The sequence below is a fragment of the Phytophthora cinnamomi genome (genome assembly GCF_018691715.1).
Source record: "Phytophthora cinnamomi strain GKB4 chromosome Unknown Contig18, whole genome shotgun sequence".
NCBI lineage: Eukaryota > Oomycota > Peronosporomycetes > Peronosporales > Peronosporaceae > Phytophthora > Phytophthora cinnamomi.
The window spans coordinates 312,627-326,076 of record NW_027150951.1 but is presented as its reverse complement, the minus strand read 5'-3'; the positions used below and the strand labels follow the sequence as shown (position 1 = coordinate 326,076).

The following is a 13,450-nucleotide window of genomic DNA, read 5'->3' as shown; positions in this document are numbered from 1 at the left end:
CGCATCTCGGACGGATCAGTTGTCAGGGCTTCACTCACGCAGGACGAGCAAAACGTGCCTTTTCGTTGGGTCATCTTCATGTTGGGCTTCATGAAGCTCAGCTTCTTTTCGACCTTGCACGAGGTACAAATGTACCCGAAACACATTTTGCACGCACTGTGGTGGGTCATCAGCTTCCCAAACCGCCACACTCGCATCGCTTCATGCACGTGACACAGTTGTGGTCCTGGTTGTGTGGCCCAACATCCTTCATCCCTGTGTTGCGCTCGGTAAGAGCCTGCGATAGCTTCCTCATCTCCCCACAATGGGCGAATTTTAGTAGGATCTTGGTGAAGCAGGGCACTACAAGGCGACGGATCTTGTCACTCTTCGGATCCGTTATTGCTATACTGTAGACGGACACCGAGCCCTCTCCTCGTTGCCGGAAGAAAGAGCACACCGACAGCTTGGCCCGGACGCGACCGGACAAGTCGTGCGCTTGAGGGATGTCGACGGAATGCATGACATGAAAACCCAGGCGTCCCCCGTTGGGCATTTGCATGACGCCTGTGGCTTCGACATAAACGTAGTCGCGGATCTTGACAAACCCCATGGATCGGCGACGAACATCCAGCTCCATCCACTTCACCGCCGTTGACTTGAACGGGTCAACAGCGGTCGGTTCCTTCACTATTGAGAGTATTGCAGCCCCACTGAGATCGTCCACGTACGAGGCCTTGGTTCTGATGGCCTCAAGCGTCGGGCTCATGACTCCTATCATGACGTCGTCTAAAGAACCTGGAGTCGATCCGACACACAATATTGACTGCAGATCTGCGTCGCCTGTTGAGGTGTTTTCGCGTCGCCTCCATCGCTGCTCGTAGTACACTCGCATCTGGTCTTTGGATTTGGCCCGCTTCCACGTGTTAAGGTTCACCCGGCGGTTATCGACATCCCAGTATTGCTGATAGGGATCCAGGTTGGCCTCAACGATATCCTTAGCAACGACTTCCAGCTCGTTCATGTCGGCAGGTGTGAGAGATATCCGTCGAAACAGGCTCACGAATTTTCCCTTTGCCATCGTGTCGGCTCTTGAGATGAGTTTTGACGGAGAGAAGTGATTGAGGAGTGACCTTTTTCGGTGAAATGAGCGAAGATTTTCGGTGAGCTATGCCGCGTCCTGGTTATTCATCCTACAGTAACGATGATTGCCATTGAAGTCAAGGTGTCACACTGCATTTCGCATTCTAATCGAGCTTTTGTGCGGATCTGAAATCTCAAGCCAAAAGCTGGAGACCATGTGCTTCTGCAGCAGAGTGGCCACAATGAAGGCTTCCCGGACACCAGGCGGTTGGAATCCTCTGCAATTTTCACTTTGCCACACGCGTGGTCCAGTTTAGGTTTCTCAAGAAGCTGGTGGTCACTAACATTATAATAGTTGATCGCGAAAGATATTAAATTGATAAGCCTTAGATTCGTTGGCCTCGCTTGGCAAGAGCACGTTAGCTGGGAACTACTTGATGCGGGACACGAACTTGTATTGGCTGAGCTGTTGAAGTGAGCCCTTCTGCACCATAGCTCGGATTGCACGTTGGATGGCGTTGGGATTGTAGCCCTGCGCCTCGAGTCGGCTGTACAACGCGCTGGTCTCGACGCGCGTGCCGATGCGCAGGGTACGGTTGATACTCTGCTCCACCTCCTGCGCTTTCTCGTGGAAGCCGCCGAACAGTCCCTGAGTGCCGCCGTCCTTGGCAGCATTCATCGTACTCACGCTGAACAACCGAATCGCCTCCTGAACGTGTTCGCGCGTGGCCTCATTGAGTAGACGCATCTTCGCAAGGGACTCGGAGATGCGCACAAGAGCTTCGAGCTGACGCACTGTGACGGGGATCGTGGTTTCACCTCCTTGGGTACGGCGCACATCGTCGCGCACACCAACGTAAAAGTCCTGCAGCGCCTGTGCAGCTCCGACCGACAACCTTGGCGCACAGCGCGTGCGGCAGTAGGTAATAAACTTCTTCAGCAGCCACGGCTCGAACTCACCACCGCTAGAGGCATTTTCACTGGCGGAAGGTTTTCCAGCCGCCGACGCGAGCGCATTGGTGTGCATCCGCACGACGTGAGCTGCCATTTGTCTATCCCTGGCGTCGTCCTGAATATCGCGCACGATGAAGATCATGTCGAAACGACTCAGAATCGTGCTCATGAGGTCGATATTCTCCGACGCAGAGCGCATATCGTCGTAGCGACCGAACACGGGGTTGGCAGCCGCCAGCACACTCGCCCGGGAGTTTAGAATAGTCGTGATGCCCGCTTTTGCGATGGAGATGGTCTGCTGCTCCATGGCTTCGTGAATCGCTACGCGATCCGACTCGCGCATCTTGTCGAACTCGTCGATGCACACCACGCCGCCATCCGCAAGCACCATGGCTCCTCCTTCCAGATAGAACTCGCCCTTGGCGTCCCGGATCACCGAGGCCGTCAGACCCGCTGCACTGCTACCTTTGCCGGACGTGTAGACGCCCACGGGGGCGATTTTCTCGGTAAACTTCAAGAACTGCGACTTGGCCGTGCTGGGGTCTCCGAGCAGCAGCACGTTGATGTCTCCACGCAAGATCATGCCGTCGGGCAGCCTCTTCCTGGAGCCCCCGGCCAGTAAGCAGGCGATGGCCTTCTTGATGTTCACGGTGTAGTCGCCGTAGATGGACGGCGCGATGCTGGTCGCCAGCTTCTCGTAGAGCTGCGGGTCCCTGGCCATCTCGTGGAACTTCTCCTCCTCGGCGGGGGAGAAGGTGGCCTTGGCGCGCCCGGCGCCTTCCTCGTCGATCTCGATGCCCACCACGCGCAGGTAGAGCGTGCGGATGGCCACGGCGCCGACGCTCTTGGCGCCGGCGTTGACCACGGACGTGATGCCCACGACGGACACGCGCGTGCCTGGCGACGCGCGGTCCACCAAGTGGCGGTCGGCGACCAGCGCCAGGTTGCGCGGCATCTCTCCGGTGGGGACGACCTCCGGGTTCTCCTGCAGCTTGAGCGTCTGCTGGTCCACGTACTCGCCCCTGTCGGGCAGCACCACGTACGAGTCCTTGGGGCAGAGCTCCCCGGCCGCGTCCTCCTCGCGGTTGCGGTCGCACACGCGCGGGATGCTGACGCCGCCCAGGCCCGACACGGCCACGCGCTTGGCGTGGCCGCAGTGGCGGCAGCGCAGCGTGGCGGCCACGCACTTGGTGCGCACGCGCGTGGCGCTGATGACGATGCCCGGCACCTTCACGAGGCGGTTGATCTCCTGCGCGTGCACGTGGCGCAGCGCCACGGGCGCCTGGTCGCTGGTGAGCACGGCCTGGATGTCGGGCAGTGCGTTGGCGTTGGCGTTGGCGGTGGCAGCGGCGGCATCAGCAGCGTCCGAGGCGCTGGCGTCCTGCGCCGAGGCGACCAGCAGCTGCGCCAGCATCTCCTTGGCCGCGCGCTCCAGCAGCGGCAGCTGCTCCCGCGGGCTCTTGAGCAGCAGGCCCTGCAGCTCCTGGTCGAAGGCCGCCACGTGCGAGAGGCTCACGGTCACGACCCAGAGCTGCCGCCGCGCGTTGGCCAGCAGCTGCTCGCGGTACACGAAGAGCGGCCCCACGCGGAAGCCGCGCAGGAAGGCCAGCAGCCGCCGCTGCAGCGCCGCAGGACTCGCGCCCTGCCTCGCGTCCGACGCCTGCGCGCTCTCCATGCCCACGGCCGACACGCGCCCGGCGTCCCAGTCCATCGTCGGTCGGTGGCTGCCTGCCTGGACCTGCCTGGCTGGATGGCCGAGATGTTATTAAATGCCGGGAAAAAAACGCGGGTTGTGTTAGTATCACTTTGAGGAGGGAAAGGTTTGACGCCGTGGGGCTTATTCTCGAGTAAATATCGGTGGGAATGCGAGTAATAGAATCTCAGAATTTATGACGCTCTATGTGGCGCCAGCCTGGATCTGGTGCTGCATCTACAGGTTGGCGTGTGAGCCAACAACACGCCAACCTTAGAGATCCAGGGATAACCAGCCAATCGCAGGAGGTCAAGTCTCTTATCAGGACACGACGACTGCGGAGTCTTATTATCCGGGGCAATGGCAATGGCGTTCTGCTCATTTTGTGATCTTGGCGTCTGGAAGCTATCGACCCTGCGACTGCGACTGCGACTGCGACTGCGGCCGCCGCGATGAAGGCCCGATTCACGGTGAACCCGTTCGAGGAGCTGAACCTGACGGAGACCGACCAGACCAGCCTCAAGGACCTCGCGAACCAGGTCATCATGACCAACCTGCAGATGTGCATGAAGTACATGGACAATAAGCTCAGGGTGGACCTAGCGCACTGGAAGCCGCTCAAGGACAAGGACAACCTCAAGGTGTACTCGGAGCGGGCCGAGGGCGTCTCTGCTGCTGTTGCTGCTGGTGACGAGCCGACCGGTGCGGGTCTGCCCATGATTCTATGTGTTGGCACCAAGCCGGGCAAGCTCGAGGACCTCATGTACGGCGTGACCAATGAAGATCTCGAGACGATGCGACTCAAGGCCTCCTACGTTAACGACTTCAGCGGAGCGGCCGTACTCGAGTTCGTCGTCCTGCCCTCGCTGGAAGACCCGTTCCAGTCGCTCGTCGTCAAGTGGATGGAGCTCGATATCCCCTTCAGCTCGACCAACCTCGTCAAGAATCGCGACTACGTCTACCTGGAGGGCACAGGCTACGTCACGAACGCAAAGGGTGAGCAGCTAGGCTACCAGGTCCTGCACTCGGTGAACTTCCCGCAGACCCACAACCTCCCGAACCGCGTGCGTGGCAACATCTCCCTCATTGGATTCTGGCGCCAGGTTGGAACCAACACGATGGAGTTGTATGCCACGGGTATCATGGATCCCGTTAACGATGGTCTAGTTCGCAAGCTCGTGGTGCCGAACATGGCGACCTTGTTCCTTTCCAGTTTGAGGTACGCGTATTGTGGACGGATGCGCAAGTTGGCATTTATGCTGGAACGGCGCTACCAGGAGTCCAAGACACAAGGCGCCCCCAACAGAGAGAACGTGTGCGTGACATGCTCCTCACAAATCAGTGGCCGTCGCCTCGGGGACTTTGGCAAAAGCAACAGCACGTGCAAGTTGTGCTTCGGTTTCGTGTGCAACAACTGCAAGATTGTCCGGAAGCTGAGTTTTGTGGACGCAGATCTGCTGCTGTCGCAGCGCAAGGTGACATTCTGCTCAAAGTGTGTCAACGAAGTACTGAGCATGAGCGCTGTTGATGTGGCCCGAGCTTGCATGTTGGGCAAGAAGAAGCACCAGCACGCCAGTTCTAGCATTGAGACGGCTTTGACCTCAGGTGGCAGCAACCCAGACTTTTCTTACGTCAGCAATTCATAGAACAACATCTACATGCAGAAAGCATGAAAGACCGTTTGAAGATGACACGCTGGGAGCAAAATGATAAGAAATGTGTATTAGTTGTTCCAGCGGCGGTGATGATGCTGTACTCTGAGGATTCCCTGAAGCGAGAGGTAGCTGCACGAATATCCACTTACAACGACAATGGCAACCACTTGCAGTTAACGGGAACTTTATCACCGCAAGCACGAGGTAACATGTTTGTTCGAAGATAGTGACAACTTTCTTCTTTTGAGTTTGTTTTTTGCGGCGGCGGTGAACGCCCTAAAGTTGCCCTCGGATGCAGCCCCGCCAACATGCCACCTCTACGCTAATGCAGAACTAAGCTTGTAGGAAGATATCTGAAATGGCACAAATCATATCGATCAATTTCATTGACTACCAACCAACATCAACAGTATGGTCGCAAGTTCCATTTGGCTGTGTATGTAAGACGTTGGGTAATATTACCGGTGGAAGTGCTTGTAAAGTACGCAACTAATGCCCCCAACTCAATATGCTTCGTCTAGTCGCTGACCCCGGGACCGCAAACACTTAATGGTTGCAGCGCAACAACGGTACCATGACTCACCGCCAAAGCGATAGCTACTCGATGCCGTGCAATAGCAACAGTCACCACCACAGCGCAGTATCCGAGTAATATGAGCCGTGATGTCAGGAATTGTACCGCTCTCACTGAACATCGACATTCGCCGGCACCACAGCCCGCTGCAACTGGAATGACGAGCCTGTATGGTCAAGCAGAGGTCATTTGATAGCCAAACACCACACAAACACTAGCAGCCACGGTAGCAGTGCACCAACGTCGGGACTGCAAGCAACCCAAAGCCATCTCACCCGTGCATCGTGTCAACAACCGCCAGTTGACTCACACCACCTGCTCAAAACTCAGCAGAACAAACCCGCGCACCTGCGTGAAAGGCTTGATTGGCTCTACCAGCGGAAGATCGCCCGCCACCAAAGTCTCTTCAGCATTTTGGTCTCCTTGTCCTCGCAGCAGTCCGAGCCCGAATTCCCAGCCATTCCGCGCGAGGGCACGAAGCTGCGGGAGCTGGCCTTGCAGCAAGACTTGCAGTGCCATGTGCAAGCAAGGCTCATTGGCCCGCGGCGGCGCAGCATCGGCCGGGCACTACCCCGCCACGTCAGAGGTGGGCGTTGATTCGCCAGCGCTAGCCAATGGGCGGCGGTTTTACTTAAATATGCTGCTTGGGTTTCGGATTGCTCGCTGCGACACGCGCGGAGCAAGCAAAAACGGCCGAATCTGCCCAACTCGAGCGCCCATTGGTCCAAAACGCTACTAAAATTCGGTAAAAACACGCGCGGGTGTGTCGTTTCTAGCCAAATGTCAAAAAGCGTCGAGATCTTTCAGCCGAGCGGAGCTGCTCGTCCGGCAGTTCGCAATTTGCCAGCTTCCCCTCAAGTGCCCCCCCCTCCACCTTTTCAACCAATGGCCGCCAAGTACCAGATCGTGCTCATCCGCCACGGCGAGAGCCAGTGGAACGTGGACAACAAGTTCACGGGCTGGCACGACGTGCAGCTGTCCGCCAAGGGCGAGCACGAGTCGCACGACGCCGGCAAGGTGCTCAAGGCCGCGGGCTTCAAGTTCGACCTGGCCTACACGTCCGTGCTCAAGCGCGCCATCAAGACGCTGTGGAACATCCTGGAGGAGACGGACCTCATGTGGATCCCCGTGGTGCGCTCCTGGCGCCTGAACGAGCGCCACTACGGCGCGCTCACGGGCCTCAACAAGCAGGAGACCGTGGACAAGCACGGCATCGAGAAGGTCATGGTCTGGCGCCGCAGCTACGCCACGCCCCCGCCCGACCTCGACGCCAGCAGCGAGTACTACCCGGGCAACGACCCCAAGTACGCCGACGTGCCCAAGGAGCTGCTGCCCTTCGCTGAGTCGCTGGCCACCACGGGCGAGCGCGTGCTGCCCTACTGGGAGCAGACCATCATCCCGTCCATCAAGGAGGGCAAGAAGATCGTGATCGCCGCGCACGGCAACTCGCTGCGCGCGCTGGTCAAGCACCTGGACAACATCCCGGAGGACTCGATCACGGGCCTCAACATCCCCACGGGCGTGCCGCTCGTGTACGACCTGGACGAGAACTTCAAGCCCGTGCCGCACAAGGACGCCATCGCCCCGCTCTCGGGCTACTACGTGGGCGACCAGGACGAGATCAAGGCGCGCATCGCCGGCGTCGCCAACCAGACCAAGGCCAAGTAAGCGGCGAACCCCGACAGTGACTGTTGCCTCGGGGACGGCCGCGACGCCGCAATAGAGAGAGCATCGCTGTGTAATTTCTTAAGAAAACAAACACAAAAAACACTTGACAGAAAACTGCAATGACGTTGCGCAGCAGAGAAGCGCGGGCGTTGACTGGATGGAGGTCGCCACGCCGCTCACTGCTGTCTCAGGTATAGCGTCGGTGGATACGTTTGGGACGATAGATCTGCAGAGCGGCATGAACACGTAGCAGCGAGTCTGCCCAATTGTACTTCGGGAAAAAGATACTTTGGCCAGCGGAGGAGACAACTTCAAGGTGGCCGATGCTTCCATCCAAATGGTTCATACCTAGCTGTGAGCTCATTTGCAACGGCGATCATGGCTACTCATGAGGTGTCCACACTGAGAGGGACCATCTGCCCGCGTTTGCAACACACAACTCGCTTGAAATGGCCACAAGAGCGTTCTTATCCCCTACCTCCGTGCAACTGCTCGATGGGGAGGCACTAGGCAAAAACGAGGAGACTGGCTGCATGCACCCCTGGGGCGAAATATGCTGGTGAAGGTTCGATGTAGCAGTTGCCTCGTCACCAAATCCATCCAAGCCACGGTTTGGAGCTCTATATTCATTGCGGAAAGGCACCAGGCTGGTACACGTACATCATCTACTCCGGATTAGGACAGGCAATGGATAAGGTATCAGCACCTGCACCACGCGGCCTGAACATTCCAACCCAACCTGCTGTTATCAGCCGCGCTGAGATTGCGTTGACACTGAGAGACCAAGTCATTTCTGCTTTTGACTTGCAACGTCAAATCAAGCGCGAGATGGCAAGAGGAGACGTTCTCGAGAGCCCTTTCAAGCCCGTGACTCTCTCGGCTTCGGACGCCAACCAGCTGCAAGCTGTCGCGAAGACTATCCTCGACGCGAACTTGGACCGATATCGCCGCTTCATGGATGTTGAAGAAGGCAGAGTTGACCCAAACAAGTGGAAGCTCGTCCGTACCAAGGACCAAGTCGGGGTCTACCTTGAACGGCCAACTAGGCAGACGTTTTCCCCGTTCCAAGTCCACCCAGTTGCTACTCGGTCTGCTTTGCACCCAGTACTTTGTGTCGGACCAACTCCTGGTACGCTAGACGACGTGATGCTCGGAGTCGCAACGCGTGAAGACTCGAATGACCTCAGCCGAGCAGCAGTGCTATCAACACTTCAGACGCCAACGATTGCAGACCCGTTTCGATCCGTTTCTGTAAAGTGGACGGAGCTGGATGTGCGTCTAAAGTCGATGGGGCTGGTCAAGAACCACGACTGCGTGTACGTCGAAGTCACAGGTGTCCAGCGTTTACCAAGCGGAGAGCGCGTGGGTTACCATCTTCTGCACTCGGTCGATATCCAAGAAGCTCACAAACTGCAGGGACGAATTCGTGCTCAGCTCTCGGTGTGCTCGTTCTTCCGCCAAGCGACCGACGGCATAGTGTTCGTCTATGTCATGGGGATGATGGATCTGATGACTGACAGAACTCGTCGAGTAGTTCTACCGCACTTCGTCAATACACTATTGTCGATGTTCAAGGGGGCACCCTCTACCAAGGTGAGCAAACTGGCGGAGACTCTCGGAAAACGCTATTCCGAATTGAAGATCCTTGGTCAGGAAGATAACTGCATCACTTGTTCCCAACGCGCGCGGCGGAGAACATCAAGTGCATGCAACGTGTGCTCTGGGAGCGTTTGCGGCTCGTGCAAGGTCGTGGCGGAGCTGAGCTTCATGACGACAGAGCTCGACATGGTTCAACGGAAAGTCGTGTTTTGTTCTTCTTGTGCGAACGAGGAAGACGTGTCCGATTTCTCTTTCAGAGGGAGCTCGGACTTCACCTCACCAAGGCAGAGCGTGTGTGCAGTTGTGGAGTCCGTCACAGGATAATCGTTTGTCCTATATGGACCAGACTCTGATGTAGAATGTAAATCCAAACCTAAAAGTGAATATGAGGGTTCGAAAAGACCGGCACTTGCCCACATTAGTTTCTTGTTTGAGGTGAAAGTCCTCGAAGTCTCTGAAACGACGTCTATCCTACAGTCGTTAAGAAGGTAATTGATCCATTCGTTGCGCTAAGAAATCGGGAAGATCTTGCCGCGAGTTCCGTCGAACCACGCTGCTGTTCAACTGTGGCGAAATCCACTTGGCACATATCTACGTAACTGAGCTCACCGGATAGTCGAGAAAGCCATGGGACTCAAAAGCCACTTTACCGCCAGAACGCGATCGGTCGATGCGTTTCCTCACTCACCTATCGCATCTTGCTATCGGAAACGCACGAATGAAACTACGGTAAGTACATGTAAGCTTGCAGGGATTATTAATAATAATTTCCCGCAAGGGGCATTTATGAACTACACTTGCATTACATCGGACTGAATTGTAGCATCTGCGTCGAAAACGAGTATCAACCGGGTGGTGGAATGGTCACAGGCATCTTCCTTCACTCCGTATGGGCAAAAATGGAGATTTGTTTGACTACAGGTGTACGAATAGGTGAAGCGATCGAACCAAGCAAAGCGCCATTTAGCAATTTGTCCAGGGCCAGGAACGAGGCCACTAGGTATGAGTCCATTCCCACCCATATCGCTCTCACCTGCAGATGCAGATTTACTGCAACTCGTCACCAAGACTATCACCACAGCAAACTTCAACAGGTATCAGCGCTTCATGGATGTTGACCCGAGCACGTGGAACCTGGTCAAGTGCAATGACCAAATGAAAATTTACGCCGAGCGTCGATGGAAACGACGCCACTCCTCGGCCCAGAATGCCTCGGCAGACGACTCGAGCTCTGATCTGCAATCAATGTTGTGCATCGGATCGATTTGTGGTACAGTCGACGATGTAATGGCTGGTATTGTTGACCCCTCGTTCAAGCGTTCACAAACCAAGACGTTGTTTCCGAATGATCTCAGTGGGGCTGTCACGCTAGCAACAGTGGAGACCCCGACTCCGAAGGACCCATTCAAGTCCATGTCAGTTAAGTGGCTCGAGCTAGACGTTCGTCGTCGCTCAATGGGCTATATCAAGAACCGTGACTACGTGTATGTAGAAGTCACTGGCGTCGAGTACATTCCAAGAATGGGTCAGGTTGGGTTCCACCTCATGCACTCTGTGGACATTCCAGATGCCCGGGCACTGGCGGGGAGAATTCGCGGCAAGCTCTCGGTGTGTTTTTTCCTCCGACAAAAAGAAGAAGACTCTGTTTCGATCTACGCGATGTGGATGATGAATTCGATGAACGACCAGGCTCGACGGGTGCTCGTTCCTCACTTTGCGCAGATGCTGCTGTCATCGTTCAAGACCTCACAAGACAGCAAGCTGAAGAAGTTGGCGCAGACTTTCGGGAAAGGTTACTCCGGACTGAACAATCTGAAGCTGCCGGTAGCCACGCCGTATTACACCTGCGTAACGTGCTCCAAGCGCGTATGGGGCGTAGGAAAACTCACACGTCACGACAACGACAACACGTGCGAGCTCTGCCTCGGGTATGTCTGCAGCACGTGCAAGATCGACAAGAAGCCTAAATTTTTCATCTCAAGCCTTGACGAGAGCAAGAAGGACCTCACGTTTTGCTTCGCCTGCTTCAGCAGTGCTATGACTTCCGAAGCGTCCAAGCTCTCCTTCGCGGAGAATCCAGGCAACTCCAACGGGCTTATTCGTCGAGTATGCCGATCGTTTCGATCGCTGAAGTCTCCTGGCTGGAATATGAGGAAAACTGAGACCTCAGCCAGTTTCTCAGACACGTAGGAACTTCCCACGTACAAAACCACCTATGGTACCAATCTGTAGAGTTAAACACTGATATTGTGTTGATAGAGTGGCTACTTTATGCCTTGTTCATCATTTAGAACACCATAACTGAACAGGTACCGTAGATGGAGAGTGTAGGAGACACACCACGGAAGGTTGCCACATTGAACAGCAAAAAGCTACAGTACCCATGTGGAAGTCAAGCACTCGACGTTGTTGATGTCGCCGACTTGGCAACGGGGTATCTCAAGGCGTGATCTATCCGGTTCTTTAGAGATGAAATGCTCGTTCCACGCCCTCAATATTATAGCTAAGGCTACGGTTGATGTTGTTGAAGCGTAGAATTGTCAAATTGTGGAAAATGCAGGGTACAGATCATTCAGAATTGGCACAGATGTACTCGGAGCACGCGATACATGGACGCCAATATGGTTTATCATTTGTGTTCGCTCTAATCCGGATCGAACTCGGCAGCATGTGGATTAGAGAGACAACGGGATGCGGTTCACCGCCACACCACAAACACTTACTGCTATCCGCATGGGCAAGTATGGAGATCTGTACGGTCCTGGGGGCGCGTCCCAGCAAGGTCACTTCCCAAAGTGCTCGGAACCTCCACATCTGAACTAGATCATGGCTAAGGACGAATTCGTCGAGACCCCCTTCGAGTCGATAGCGCTGTCGCTCGCCGACTCGAAAGAGCTGCGATACGTCGTGGAGACCATTGTCGATGCAAGCTTCGACCGGTACTTGCACTTCTCGGGCGTGGACCCGAACATGTGGAAGCCCCTCAAAACCATGGACGGGTTTCAAGTCTACAGCAGTCGGTCCGAGCAACAGAGAAGACCCCAACCTCCTTACAGCGGACACACGGACGACAACGCCGAGTTGCAATCGTTGCTGTGCGTCGGATGGACTTCCGGCTCACTCAACGACCTGATGCAAGGCATCGTGGATTCGACGACTGCCGTCACAACTAGCAGGTCGTCGTTTGGGAACGACTTCAGCGATTCTGCTATGCTCGCATTAGTCAAAGACCCCACGGTATTAGAGCCGTTCACGTCGGTCGTCGTCAAGTGGATGGAGCTAGACATTCGCCGTCGATCTATGGGGCTTGTCAAGAACCGCGACTATGTCTACGTTGAGATGACTGGCGCCAAAACTTTGCCCAACGGCGAGCAAGTCGGTTACCACGTCATGCACTCGGTGGGTATTCCACAAGCTCATTCTCTACCTGGCAAAGTCCGCGCGAAGCTGTCTGTGTGCACCTTCTTTCGTCAAGTAGACAAGTCCTCGGTGTCCGTCTACTCGATGGGGATGATGGATCCGATGAGCGACCGTGTTCGGCAGGTCGTGGTTCCTCGTTTTGTCAAGATGCTGCTGTCGACATTCAAGGGCACACAAGAGAGCAAAGTGAAGAAGTTGACGCAGTCGCTTGGCAAGCGCTACTCCGAGCTGGACAACCGCAGACCGTCAAGCTCAGGCAATAGCAACTGCATCACGTGCACCAAGCGCACCTGGCGGTTAGCCAAGCTGTCGAGTCGCCACAATACTTGCATGACTTGCTGCGGATACATCTGCGGGTCGTGCAAGATCGAGAAGAAGTTGAAGATTCCGACGCCGGACATGAAGGTGACGACGAAGAAAGTCGTCTTCTGCTTTTCTTGTCTGACCGACGTCATGACGGCAAATGAGTCCGAGTTCTCATTTGTAGAGGACGCAAATGACAGCCCAGAGATCGGTCGGTCGGCCTACCACTCGGTTTGGTCGACGAGGCTGCCACGATGGAGCAATGATGAGCCGCACATTGATTTTGCTAGTACCAGGTAGATTATCTCCGTATTTACGTTATGACTTAGAAGTAAAAAATGTTTTGCATACTACTTATCATTGGAAACCTCTGCACTACCTGTTAGCTCGTCTTTGGCTATCGCTCATATAACTACTGTGCCATCACCGCGGCGACGATCACAATTTGTATTAAAGTGTGGAAGGAACAAGGTGATTTCCCGTTTCATGCGAAGAAATGTCTGAAGCCCGTGATAAGTTTCG

General features: G+C 55.5%; 6 protein-coding genes across 6 annotated transcripts; 4 read left to right on the top strand and 2 right to left on the bottom strand.

Annotated features, from left to right (window-relative positions):
* Positions 1-1,492: 1,492 nt before the first annotated feature.
* IUM83_17949 (DNA replication licensing factor MCM5) lies at positions 1,493-3,727 on the bottom strand (the record flags this gene model as incomplete). The annotated part of the gene is made up of 1 exon (XM_067942920.1): positions 1,493-3,727. One exon carries the CDS (start codon positions 3,725-3,727, stop codon positions 1,493-1,495), a length of 2,235 nt encoding a protein of 744 aa, XP_067795894.1.
* Positions 3,728-5,697: 1,970 nt separating this feature from the next.
* Positions 5,698-6,457, bottom strand: IUM83_17948 (uncharacterized protein; the record flags this gene model as incomplete). Its single annotated transcript, XM_067942919.1, has 5 exons — positions 5,698-5,717; positions 5,827-5,881; positions 5,948-6,051; positions 6,148-6,187; positions 6,287-6,457. The coding sequence occupies 5 exons, from the start codon at positions 6,455-6,457 to the stop codon at positions 5,698-5,700; spliced, it is 390 nt and encodes a 129-aa protein (XP_067795895.1).
* A 366-nt stretch (positions 6,458-6,823) lies between these two features.
* Positions 6,824-7,606, top strand: IUM83_17947 (2,3-bisphosphoglycerate-dependent phosphoglycerate mutase; the record flags this gene model as incomplete). The annotated part of the gene is made up of 1 exon (XM_067942918.1): positions 6,824-7,606. The coding sequence occupies one exon, from the start codon at positions 6,824-6,826 to the stop codon at positions 7,604-7,606; it is 783 nt and encodes a 260-aa protein (XP_067795893.1).
* Positions 7,607-8,434: 828 nt separating this feature from the next.
* On the top strand, positions 8,435-9,529 carry IUM83_17946 (uncharacterized protein; the record flags this gene model as incomplete). The annotated part of the gene is made up of 1 exon (XM_067942917.1): positions 8,435-9,529. One exon carries the CDS (start codon positions 8,435-8,437, stop codon positions 9,527-9,529), a length of 1,095 nt encoding a protein of 364 aa, XP_067795957.1.
* A 783-nt stretch (positions 9,530-10,312) lies between these two features.
* IUM83_17945 (uncharacterized protein) lies at positions 10,313-11,395 on the top strand (the record flags this gene model as incomplete). Its single annotated transcript, XM_067942916.1, has 1 exon — positions 10,313-11,395. One exon carries the CDS (start codon positions 10,313-10,315, stop codon positions 11,393-11,395), a length of 1,083 nt encoding a protein of 360 aa, XP_067795974.1.
* Positions 11,396-12,031: 636 nt separating this feature from the next.
* IUM83_17944 (uncharacterized protein) lies at positions 12,032-13,228 on the top strand (the record flags this gene model as incomplete). Its single annotated transcript, XM_067942915.1, has 1 exon — positions 12,032-13,228. One exon carries the CDS (start codon positions 12,032-12,034, stop codon positions 13,226-13,228), a length of 1,197 nt encoding a protein of 398 aa, XP_067795958.1.
* Positions 13,229-13,450: the final 222 nt, after the last annotated feature.